General features: G+C 26.2%; 1 protein-coding gene across 1 annotated transcript; it reads right to left on the bottom strand.

The window, feature by feature from the left end:
- Nucleotides 1-772: 772 nt before the first annotated feature.
- Nucleotides 773-9,635, bottom strand: LOC111626185 (cell cycle checkpoint protein RAD17-like). The gene is made up of 13 exons (XM_023369495.1): nucleotides 9,626-9,635; nucleotides 9,499-9,551; nucleotides 9,279-9,404; nucleotides 9,142-9,205; nucleotides 8,961-9,072; nucleotides 4,134-4,265; nucleotides 3,984-4,060; nucleotides 2,705-2,851; nucleotides 2,434-2,568; nucleotides 2,318-2,357; nucleotides 2,156-2,236; nucleotides 1,160-1,217; nucleotides 773-978 (listed from the first exon to the last, which is right to left on the bottom strand). Exons 6-13 carry the CDS (start codon nucleotides 4,207-4,209, stop codon nucleotides 834-836), a joined length of 759 nt encoding a protein of 252 aa, XP_023225263.1. The 5' UTR covers nucleotides 4,210-4,265; nucleotides 8,961-9,072; nucleotides 9,142-9,205; nucleotides 9,279-9,404; nucleotides 9,499-9,551; nucleotides 9,626-9,635; the 3' UTR covers nucleotides 773-833.
- Between the last annotated feature and the right edge of the window lie 4,053 nt (nucleotides 9,636-13,688).

Genomic DNA, 13,688 nt, shown 5'->3' with positions numbered 1-13,688 from the left:
TGTATGTAAGCTAATAAATGTTCTCGTTAATCTTATCTCGTCTTTTGATTCGTTCACGGTTACAAGAAATCACCATTTAGAGTCTCTGAAGGCTTCGTAGATATAACAAACACAGAAATAAATAACACAAAATAAATTGTAGCTATGTGTCGATTCCGTGCTACATGTCCGAACATGTAAGCCGAACAATGGTGTGGGGGGGAGTGAGTAATCGAGAGTTGCTTGGTGCTCAAACAAAAGACAAATCGACGAGATTTGAAAATCACGTAACTCTGGGTTTGCATAAGTTGGGGTAGCGTAAGTCGAGGTATTACTGTATTGACAAAGTTTTTACTGGATTTGTTGAGTACTGTTGTGTTACTGTCCTAGTGATAATTTAAAATCTTATTAATAAGATGTAATAATTGTACTATTAATGTATACTGTAATGTTGGCAATTGTCACCATATATTCTGTTGTCTTGAATGTCATCCAATTGATAAGGGCCAGTAAGGCTGCAATGCATGTTGATTAAGTTAATTAAATAGGCTGAGTGTGTAATAAGCCTATTCATTAGTCATAGGAACATTTCAAATTGCAAAATTCAGTCATGGAATAAAGGCCAAATTAAAAATTAAATAAATATTTTTGTATAAAAATTTATAGTTTTTAAGAATTGGAATTTTCTGATCATAATTTAATTTTAAATGTTTCCATATTAAAGTTGCAATACTGTAATACAGAGTATAATAAATTTAATTGAATAATATTTTCAAATTTAATAAATTCTTGTTTATTGTAAATTCTTTTTATAATAAATTCACCTGTACATATTTACAAATATTTTTTTATTGTTAACTGTAATCATCTTCAATGATTATATTCTCTTCTGCATCATCATTTATATTTTCTGATAAAGTTACAGCACAATTATAATCATTGTCTTCTGTTATGTTGTCTTCAAATATATCCTTTTCTGTCAGATTATCCATTTTTGGTCTAAAAATATAGAAAAAATATAAAAGCAAAAATGCTTTATTTCTTAAAGTTTTATTATGAATATTTTAATTTTGAAGATAATTTAAAGAAAAATTTAAATTTAAATTCTTATTTGACATAATAAAGAATAACTGATTATTATTTTATATCAAGTTAATATTTATAAATAAAATGTACTTACCTCGTATTATATTTAGGATAATTAAATTTAATCGCTTTCCTTACAAACTCTTTCTGACCTAATTAAGGAATAGAAATAATATGTTGAATATACAATTTCAAATTATTATTTTAAAGATTTCAACTAACACTACTTTAGAAATGTTATTTATTACTATTATTAATAAATAAAATAATTAATTAATAAAAATTCTACAGCAATTTATTTGAAATATATATTTTATAAATGTATTTATAATCTAAATATATAAAGTAAAACATTGAAAAAATCAAACAGATACCATTTTAGAAAAATTTAATAATAAAATATCAAAACTATATTATACAAAAAACTTAAAATCCAAACATACAAATCTCAAGATCATACTTTTAGCATACAGGATGGTTCAAAAGTTTTCATTTAAGACATGGACTATTTATGATGTGCATGTTTGAATAGTAACTAGATGGCCACAAATGAAAAAGTGAACATTTCACTTCAAAAGGCAAGATGTGGAAAAAATGTACAATACAGTATATATTTTTCCTCATTAAATGAAACTAAGTGCTAGCAAATACTGGTGTAATTTACACTGTAAATCAATACATTTATTATAAATTTTATTTATAAGTGCACAAAACTTAGAAGTTCTTAATGGACATTTATGATAATTTGAAAATTCTTCCTGGACACATGGCTAAAATGAAGAACAAGATTGGGAAAAAGAGGACATTTGGTTACCCTTTGTATGTTAATTTGGTTTGACAGGAACATAACTAAATGTGTATTCAATTAACTAGCACCAGCTTAAGTCACATTTTATAATTTACAAGTGATTACAAAATAAATTGTCCATTATCTATATTTGAGACTTTTGACTCACTGTAATGTATATTTTTGATGTGGATAAATATCAATATCACTATACAGATAAAATCTTTCAAAAAAGTTTAATTAAAAATTAGTTTTCTTTATGTAAATTATCATTTATTTATTTAACTTCAAGTATGCTCAAACCTTTAGAATATTCAAAATATGGAATCTTTACTACATAAGGTAAAATATCAGTTTGTAGCACCCTTGTGTTTGTTCTCCAATCTAAATAAATTATATATTGAAATTTATAAATACTGTAAACTGTGAAAAAACAAAATTAAACTAAATAGAAAAAGTTCTTACTTTTAAATATATACTTTAATTCATTAGAATATTCTTTATGCTATATAATTAATAAATAATTAATTAAACAAACATTTTTTAAAAATAGTTATAATCATAAAAAAAATTGATCATACTGTTTTAAATGAAGAATACCATTGAGGTTTATGAAATGGTCTCCACTTATGACTAGAAACAGCCTCTGAGTATAAATAAAACATAAGTGCTCTGGATGTGAGGGAAGCAGTATATTTATCTAAAGTACTTTGTTCCTAAATAATAAAACATGATCCAACATTGACAATTATTGTTAGACTCCACTTATTTAAAAGGAAACAAAAGAAAATTTATTATTTTATAATTTAAAAACGCTACATATTTGATTATGAATATTAAAATTATACTCACATTCCATTCGGAACTAATAATGTCACTATCGCTAAAATACGAACAACAATTTACAACAGTTTCAATTTTTCCCATAAAATCTAAATAATTCTGATGTAAAAATAGACCAAATGCAGAACTTGATATGGTTGTTTTTTCAAATATATCCTATAAAAATTTGATTTTATGAAATAACTTAGTAATAAAAATAAATACTTTTTCATGTACTATGATATTGAGAATTATGAAGTAAAATAATATCAATATTTAAGTTATAAACTATTAAGAATTCATATTTATTATATGAATACATTAAATATTTACAAATTTAATATTAAAGTATAATCATTCGAACTATGGAAAAGATTTACAAATATTAGCATAAAAAAATATAGAAACCTGGTTCAGAATTATGAAAATTTTTTTAAACATGTTAAGAAATAATACATACATATGTAGAAACTTACATACACAAAATAGTAGAATAATATTTTACTAATTTTGAAAGTTGTTCAATATTTATAAGCTCTAAAAAGCCATAATTATTATGAGAATAGTATATTAAAACAGGATTATAATTATAAACCTAATCCTTTGTTTTTAAATATTTTTAAAAAAATATTCAACATAAAACATGAGTTCGTAGTTTTGAATTATAAAGACAAATCTCTCATAGTAAAATAAATGTTTTTTTCCCTCATTAATAACCATTTACTGGAATTCTTAAAGCTGTTACTTATCTGTCATCATTGTAACAATGTCACAATACTGAACTGTAGCCAATTATTAATTGCATACTTAATTTACATATGGAAAGAAATTTCTTTAATTTGATGCTCTGCATACTTTTCAACAGGAAATTAATACAAGAAAATTATATAAAAATTATCTAACTGCAAATGAATAATTATGATCAATAAATTTAGATTTATGAATCCAACAAAAGTAAAATTTAGCAAACTATGTGTAAGGCACTTAATATCAAAACAAATCATAAATAAAATAAAACCCTGTCTATTGGCATTAATTAACTTTAATTGCAGTCTCAAATGTCTCAAGATTTTTACAATTCATAGTAGTACTTTCAACAGTTTATTGTTTGCACACAAAAAATTTTGTGTGTAAAATAATTATTAGCTTCCTAATTAGATCTTTTAAACACAAAAAAATCTGTGAAAAATCAATTAGATACTAAATTATGTATTGCTATATATATTTAAAACCTGACATAATGAAATAGATGTCATGATATTTATTAAATTCAAACAAGTTAAATGAATAATTTTTATTTTGTTCTTACTTCAGGATTTTCTTGTAATGGTGGCCTTTCTAAATGCTTATTTATTGCAAATAATTCTGTCATTTTCAAAACATCACCTGTAAGTTTTGATTTATATAATTATAAGTATAAATAATTTTCTTATAAAATGAAATGCTTAACTTCACTTACGTTTGCAATAGAGAACTTTTCCTAATGAGTGAAACAAAAATAAAGATGAATCACGTCCACAAAGTGCAGAGTTCATTTTGTTTTCATTAGTTCTGTCTTTTTGTTTATTATTAGTTTTTAAATGTTGGATTCCTAAATTTAAAAAAATTAAAATTTATTTTTCTAGTAAACGAATTCCATATGCAATATTTTAATTATATTTGAGAAAATTATTAACATATATTTTTTGAAATTATAATACATTTATATTGTATTAAGCATATTTTATCATTAAATTACTGAAAAATAAAATATCCTAAATAAGATGTTTCAACACTATTCATGCTCTCAATGTTCTCATATAGAAATCTAGACAAAAAAAACTAATTCTTGACTTCAATAATATAATGGTTTTGTTAGGAAAAAAGCTTTTTATATAAAAACTTATAAAATGATAAAAATTAAACAGAAAGTATATGAAATTCTGAGTGTTTCTTTATTTCAGTACAGTATTACTGTCAGTCTCAATCTGTAGATTCTGTGAATGCTTATAATGAAAATATTTTCAAGAAAATGTAATGACAATATTCAGTCATTTACTTATTAATGGTAATTTCAATTTAATGATAATATAATTAAAATTTCTGTAGGTTTAATAAATATTTTAAGTAACAAAGCAGATGAAAAACTACTTGCAATATTTTAGAAACAATGTCATTTCTGTTCAAAAAAATTAGTAAATTTTAATTTTGTGTTAAACATGATTTAAAACTTAACTAAATTTCTATGTTTTTACTTTATAAATGAGAAAAAAGTTAATTCTTTATTGTTTTCAGATCATCAATTCAGACAGACAAATGGAGAAACTATCTTTCTTCATAAAATTAACTCTACATTCAACCTTACTTCATTCTATGTGTAAACAAATTCGTATAATCAAAACCCTCTCTCATTGAATTATAGAAGTACAAACATCTGGATATTTGGTTGAATAATAAATTTATTCTTTACTTGAGATGGTCATTTTCTTTCTCAAATGCATAGTAGTATTTAAATTTGATATTTTGGCTTTGATATAAAACAAATATGAGCCAAAAACTGTTTCCACTATAGTAAGCTGCAAAATAAATCAAAGTAACATTGATTGTAACATTAGTGACTAAAACTGGCAAGCAGCTATTCATTACAACATGAGAAAACATTTTTCAAACTATTTAAATGATATTTTTATTTATTTATTTCATAATTAATTATTTGAATTAATATTTAGACTATTCACTCCTATTTCACGTGAGATATAAACAAAAATCAACTTTAGCTTTCAACCCCTTTTATGATTGGCCATGCCATAGTCTGCTACATGCTAAGAACATATGACAAAATTTGTAGTTGATTGATATGATAACAATGCCAAGTAACAATTACAGGTTTTTCATAATAGGCAGTAATATGAATGCAGTGTTAATACACAAAAGTATTGAATTGATATATAAGTACTGCTTTCAGGTAAAGAAGTAAATATCAGCAGTATTTATAATTACATTGATTATGGCATTATCTATGACAAAATTCATTTCTCATATTTTGTTTCTTTCTAGAATATCTGCTTGTCAGTTTCAGTCACTAATGTTACAATCAACATTATTTTATAAAATTAAAATATTCTATTATTTTAATTTTTAATTCTACTTGGAGATAGTCTTTAGAAATGACTGAAAACACTTGTAATTAAATTGTTTTTGCTGTTTTTAAAGATTTCACGAATGTCTGAATTTCCATGTTTGCAGTTTCTATTTTTATATAAACAGGATGACAGTTAACAACTATTCTATAAAAGAAAATCTTCCAATCTTAAGAGAAATAACATGTGATATAACACAAGATGAGTTTCTTCAAATACTTCATAATTTGCAGCTGTTGATAATAAACTCTCCTGTAGTTTATTTATTTTCAGGGCTCTTCTCTGCAATTTTTGTGCCCATAAAATACAAGCAGTTTCGTGAACTTATTGTGAGCTCTCTCTCTTGGTCATGGTCACATTAGGTTTATCTCTCTCTGTCCCTCTCCTTTTATCAATTGTACTAAGTGTCTAAAATACTTTTCAGCCATTGTGCTAAGCTTCTGGAATGATCGTAAACTTGTAAACAATATCTCGTGGAACTTGTAAATAATATCTATCAATAAATGGGTATATTTGTTAAATGTTAAATGTTAATTTGTGGAGTGTACTTCTTCTGGTCGTTCCCATTCACCTCTATTCTGAGTCCGGAAGCCCACAAGTGCAACATGAGAAATAACATAACGGCCATCGAGATTTCCACGTCCGGCGGACACAGTGGTGTCAGTTCTGACAAGGTGCCAAGGAGGTACCGACACCGTGGTCACATTTTTATGTAAGCAACTATTTATGTGTTGGTGAAAACTGTTTAAGTGATAATGCTAAGAAACGATACATTATGCTTTATTCATCATATTAGTGTGGTGACATGATGCAAAGGTGTCCTGGAAAATGTACAATTTTATACCATAAAATTGTTCCTTGATTGTTGGAATTACTTGGTAGGTAAGATGATTTTTCTAGCACTCTGCATTCACAGATCCATTGATAAAATGTAGTCTGCCAACAACTTTACTGGATATGCATTCCCATACCATTTAACTCTCTAGAAATTTAACTATCTGTACCAAGCAGTAGGCCTCATCTTTGTATGTCTAACATAAAGTTTGCCATCAGATCTGCAAGTTAAATTTGGATCTATCTAGAAACATAGCCAAACTTCCACATGTCAATGCTATTATCTGTGCATTTTACTTGTCAGTGATGGCTTCTTATATGGAAATGAGGCTTTTAAACCCACGTAGCATAGATATCACACAGTTCATGCACTTGTTTCGTCACCTGTCTGCTCTTTCCACTTTACTTTCAGTTTGGAAGAACTAAGAAAATGTTTTCATAGGCTAAGACACTTCAGTATTCTATTCTGCATATCGTATGCACATGTTTATCTCTGATACAGCTTTTCTTTCAATGCTCTTGTCTCCTTTGTAACAAATGCATGATTGGTGAATGATGTTCTCTCTGCACTGTTTCTTGAGAGGACAAACCATTAACATTCAAATCAACAATTCTAGATGTTTTAACATTGTGTTAACTGTCAAAAACTTTCCATTTTGTTGATAACAGTACACTTCATTTGTCTGGCTTTTTCATACCAATAGAAGATGTGATCACTAGAAACAATTAATATAGTAAACTATCAGCCAATGAAAAGTGATCTCATATTTATCATGAATGATGCAATCTTTATGGTTTAGTGCAGGTTTTTACTTTTAGCAAAATTTTACTTTAATTTAAAAAATAAACAAATTTTTATAAGTTTTTATGGATGAAGTAATCTCAACAATTTCTACTGTAGATATTGAATGCAAACAATTGAGAAAGTGGAAAAAGTTATGAAAAAACAAAACTATTACATCTACCTCTAGACCAAATTACTTAACATTTAATTATTACTAGTAGCATGAATATAGTCTGATATAATCTGGTAATCTTTTGGCTTTAATATGAACTATCATGAAATTAAAATTTGAGTAAAATGTTTTCATTTTAATGTAACAGAAAAAAACTATTAAATGAATAGTTTTTCTGATGTTTTTTTCCTACTATATATAATACTTAATTTTATTCTGTTACTAGCTAATTTATTTCAATATATAATCTTTCTATTTGTTTTTTTAAATAGCTTAAAAGAAGTCTTACAGTAAAGATGAAATATCTGTTCGACTTTAAGATGAACTATCTTTCCTGTTGCATAAAAAACATAAGCAATGACAAAGTCCATGTTGTCATAATATGTCTTTCATTTTATTCTTCAATAATAGACCTATTTGAATTTATAACATTCATATATAAAAATGGACGTGTTTGTCCCTATATTTCACTCTGCAGCCAAAACTACACATTGCACACGAATGTTGTTTGTGTGTGGTAGTGGCCCCAAGTTTCCCATCGTGCACTATGGTGGTTTCGTCTCGATAGCTATAAGGATGTGGAAGATATGGGATTGAAAGTGATTGACTTCGAAAATGTGTAACAATGGAAGTGTCAATAATGGAAGTGTTAACAGAAAGCGGTGTGCAAGATTTACAGGCAGAGATGCGGTATTTTGCATTTTTGCGAGAAATCAAACATATTTTTAGACTCATATAAGAACTCTCTAATTAGTCTGGAAACAGGGGACCAAATTCTTGTATTCTGTGAAAATGGGTAAGATTGGCTATAATGTAATCTTAATCTTAAATGTTTTCAAATAGTCGAAAATGCTTTGAAATAGTCGAGGACCATTACGTGTGAGTAGTGGGGATGGCTTTTGGAGACATGTGATGCACATGCTTCAGTTGATTTTTCATTAGTAAAAGTGTATGAATAACAGAAAAAGGTAGAAAGTGAAAAGTAAAAATATAAAAAACAATGCCAAAGTGTAAGAAAGAATTTTTGCGGTCTCGAATCATATCGAAACAGAAATAATCAAACAGAAGAGCAACTTGAAAATTATAGGGAAACACATCAAATCAGAGAAAGATTATATAGAGGAAGTTAAACAGTCTTTTATGTAAAAAAAAAAAAAAACTATATTACATATAAATGTACAAACAAATAAAAACCCAGCGAAGCAGGTACTTGCAGCTAGTCATATTATAAATATGATAAGCAATGAATGATAAATTAAGAAATGTAAAGTAATGGTAAATTAAAAAAAAAAAAAATATGTTTGAAATGTTTATTCATATATGTTATTGTACCTATTTATATTTGCTACTATTTTCTTTAGTAAAAAAATTACTTACGTGAATCATAGTTAAATTGTAAAGTATTAATCGCATTTCTAATATCACCTGCACAACTTTCTGCAAGTTTTTCTGTTAGTAGTTTTGTTTCTGCATCATTTTTACAGTTTACCTAAAGAGTATCGCAAAATTTAACATAGATAAATTATCTTACAGTACAAAAATAAAAAAAAATCCTTACACCTGCTTCTTGTATAATTCTTCGTAAAGCTTTTGCAACTAATGATGGTGCAATAGGATTAAAACTAATAAAAAAAATAATATTTTAAAACTTTTAATTATTATACAGCACAAGTTAAAAAACCAAGATACACTCACCTAATAACTGATATTTTCAATAATTCAATAATATTCTTTGAAAAGAGAAGTTGTTCTAATGATTGTCCTCTAGAATTATCAGTAACTATAAAAATTAAAGGACACCTTCCCAATCTGTGATATTTCCTTGATTAAATAAAAAACTAAAGAATCAGTTTTACACAAGATAAGTATTAAAATGGTATTTTTATAAATTTTAACAACTTGATAATTTTCTTACTGAATTATGTTATGAAACTGTAATGGTTCTTTGAGAAAAATATTTGGATATTCCTAAATAAAAAATGAAATGAAGTGTGAAATATAAAATAGTTAAAAATTTTAAAAATTTAAAAAAGAGAGAAAACCTCAACAAGAATTATTNAATTAAATAAATATTTTTGTATAAAAATTTATAGTTTTTAAGAATTGGAATTTTCTGATCATAATTTAATTTTAAATGTTTCCATATTAAAGTTGCAATACTGTAATACAGAGTATAATAAATTTAATTGAATAATATTTTCAAATTTAATAAATTCTTGTTTATTATAAATTCTTTTTATAATAAATTCACCTGTACATATTTACAAATATTTTTTTGTGGTTAACTGTCATCATCATCAATGATTATTTTCTCTTCTGCGTCATCATTTATATTTTCTGATAGAGTTACAACACAATTATAATTATTGCCTTCTGTTATGTTGTCTTCAAATATATCCTTTTCTGCCAGATTATCCATTTTTAGTCTAAAAATATAGAAAAAAATGCTTTATTTCTTAGTTTATTATGAATATTTTAATTTTGAAGATATTTACAAATATTTTTTTATTGTTAACTGTAATCATCTTCAATGATTATATTCTCTTCTGCATCATCATTTATATTTTCTGATAAAGTTACAGCACAATTATAATCATTGTCTTCTGTTATGTTGTCTTCAAATATATCCTTTTCTGTCAGATTATCCATTTTTGGTCTAAAAATATAGAAAAAATATAAAAGCAAAAATGCTTTATTTCTTAAAGTTTTATTATGAATATTTTAATTTTGAAGATAATTTAAAGAAAAATNAGAATTTAAATCTATAGAATAATATAAAATATTAAAATTTTAGTTAAAAAAAATTAATTTCTCTTATATACAGTACCCCTCGTGTAGGGTGATAGAGCAAATGAGCGATTTAACGAGGGGCTACTGTACTATGAATTCTTTCAAGCGAATAAAAACACTTCTTTTGAGGTAAATAATTTATAAAATATTGAATTAAATATTCACTTTAAATGAAAATATTGCTTTAAAGATGAATTTATTGCCTATGTAAGTATCTTAACAGGAAAGTTTATTGTTAGAAAAGTATTGAGAAGTTGCGATTGGAAATGACTGAAGGGTAAATCATGGTATGCGCATTATGTGATCGATGAAGTATTTTCCTCACTCCGTAACACGATTATCTTTCTACTTTCGTTATTCGGGTATAAATGCTGCTAGCAAGATTTAATACAGACATAACAAGACAAGAAATGTCTCACAACTGAACGCTTTATACCTTATACTAAATATAGAAAATGCTCTTTACAGCCTTATCACTGTATACATTTTAATAATGTATATAGAGTCGAACCTCCGACGACAATCACCTTTAAACACCGGCCACGAACATTTCTGAACAAAAATGCATACAAAATACCCCTCCAAACAACGGACATTTTTAACGTTTCCGTCAGTGACCATTGTTCGGGGTTTGGCTATACACACTACACGCATATGAAGTGGAAAAGAGGTATTTTTTTAACAAAAAGTGCATACAAAATGCAAACCTATGCAAGAAGTTATATATATATATATATAGCCTGTATATATAGACACGCCGCAGCTTGCCTACAAGTACAAATAAAGACACGTGTAGCAATAAAGTTTGTATATATAGATAAGTTTGATCCTTGAACCACGAAGTGGGAAAGGTCTATATATCGTTTTATTGGGGTCATAAAGCCGAAAGGAGCACTAAAAACCCCGAAAAACGAAAGAAATCCGTTAGTCGTTTATATTTTATTGCCCACGATTAAAAAACAAAGGATATAAAAAAAGAATGAATTATTCTGTTGCACTCGTTTGAAGAACAAAATAAGGAGAAACTTGTTAAAAGTCGGATCAAATTCTCTTAAAATCGCCAAACTCTTTTAAGTTTCTTCTTGTTTTCCTATAATTACTTTTGTGTTATTGCTGCTCAAATATCTCGAAACGTACTGCAACTATTGGTGATTCTATCTAATTACTTACGTTTAGAAGATATTTATTGTCTCTTTTCTGAAATCTTCTATTAATTTAATAATAATTATTAATCTATAAATATTGTCACCCACACAATTTTTATAAATAAAAAGGGAAAATGATCTTCTTCGTTTACTTTTTATTCTGTCTTGATTACTAATCAATGAATGTCAACGTGTTCGAAATTCATACTTTACATTATTCTTGCTGTTTTGATGCAAGAAACTTCGTATTTACATTAATTAGCATAATCTGATAATAACAAGAAGCATAAATTATTTTTTTAAAAAAGAATATTTACAGAAAAATCAAGAAATTTCCGATTAAATCAAATGAAAATTTGATTATTTTTTTTTCGAAATTAGCATAAAGTATTTTTATTGAATAAATATTCAAATATTAAAAATTTATGTAAATTATTGTTTAAAGTATTATTTTTTATATTTTCTTACTTTTATTTTAAAAAATAAAATCATTATTTAATCATATAAACTTTCACAAATATCTTATTACAATATACTGTAATATAGTCAAACCTCTAAACGACGGCCACTAAGGGGAACATAAAAGAAATGGCCGCTATTGGAGGCTCGACTGTAATAATTTCATAAGTGGTTAAATACGCTTAGAGAATATATAAGAATTATCGATATAGGAAAAACATAAATTTTAGAATACAAAAATTAAGTTATATAGTTAATGTGACATTTCTTAAGATGTTGCTAATAAATATTCATTTCACGTATTTCATCTTTTAGCGTTTAAAAAATATATTTAAATTCGGAGGAATTTTTCTTGAATAAATTTCTTTCTAGTAGAATTTTGCCGCTCTCTCTAGGGAATCCGGGATTGAATCCAGGATAGCAGCAAACTAAGGAGTTTTTCGGGATAGTCTGTTCCTCCGTTCTTCATCACCATTGTGAGCCTGGCAGAATCCACAAATTTTTTAAGGTCCTCTTATTTCCCATAGAGGAGATGAGTCAAATAAATAAATAACTAAATAAAAACAAATATTTCGATTATTATGTAATTCGCAAACGTAATTGCGAGGCAGCCATTTATTGGAAGTGCAGTTGAACCTCTAAACGGCGGCCATTTTCTTTACACGTCTACATGTTCTTGCCCCAAGGTATTCAATTGTTTTTATATTGTCTTTTAATCCAGTGAAATCTTTCATACACAAAAGAATTACAGGTTTTAAAATTAATGTAATGTTTTAAAAAATCCGACATTTAAAATTAAATTATTTATTTTTAATTTACTCGGTTATTTCTATTAATTCGATTAAACTTCTCTTTCTCTTTTCCTCCATCTTTCAATGACGTCAAAGGCGATGATCACGACGTCATCAAATTAGAATATTTTATTCTTCATTAGTTAAATAATTGCTAAATATTATTAATTTTTGCATTATTTTAAATAAAATTTGTCAAGAAATTAAAAAGAAATTCTAGAAAAGTTTTGATGTTAGAATAAAAATTTAATTCACAGCGTGTTGTTTATACGAAAATATTAAATTTTTTTGTATACTCTTCGTGTAAAAAAATTCACAAAATGATTAAAAATCTTGAATTTTTAAAGAATTTTTCGTTGTTTTTAAGTGCTGAAAATGTAAATTTAAAAAGGCAATTTTTCTTCGAATTTAGTTACTTGATATACATTTATATTGATTTAGAACTCATTGATCCGTAACGAGAGACAATAAATATTGTATTAATTTTATTAATAAAATGTTAATCTCGTTGGGTATTGTCTTCGAATAATGCTGAAAATTTCGGTATAAATGCCACTAAATGACAATAATATGCTAATATAGAATTGCTGATTCACAAACTTTAATCTTACGAGTTAGTCTTGTTGTTTCGTCCAGAACGTGCACACTTTTACGTCAAATTGACGTCGTTTTTAAACTTTTTCATTGTAAACTGAAGGAATTGCGTCGAATTGAGGTTAAGTGTACGAAACGAACCCCCTTATTATTTTATACGCAGGGTTCTTTAAATAAATTTGTATATTTAGAAAGAATATTCATATATTTTATTCAATAAACTATTTAAAATATTCGAAAAGCTACTTAATTTAAATATTTAAAGAATTCTAAGGTTTAAATTCTATTGAAACTTATGTAGAAGTTAGTATTTTCCTAACCGATTA

The sequence above is a fragment of the Centruroides sculpturatus genome, unplaced genomic scaffold (assembly GCF_000671375.1).
Source record: "Centruroides sculpturatus isolate CEXI.00-Female unplaced genomic scaffold, Cexi_2.0 scaffold474, whole genome shotgun sequence".
NCBI classification, from domain to species: Eukaryota; Metazoa; Arthropoda; class Arachnida; order Scorpiones; family Buthidae; genus Centruroides; species Centruroides sculpturatus.
The sequence above is the reverse complement of the archived record's forward strand: the minus strand, read 5'-3'. Positions and strand labels throughout refer to the sequence as shown.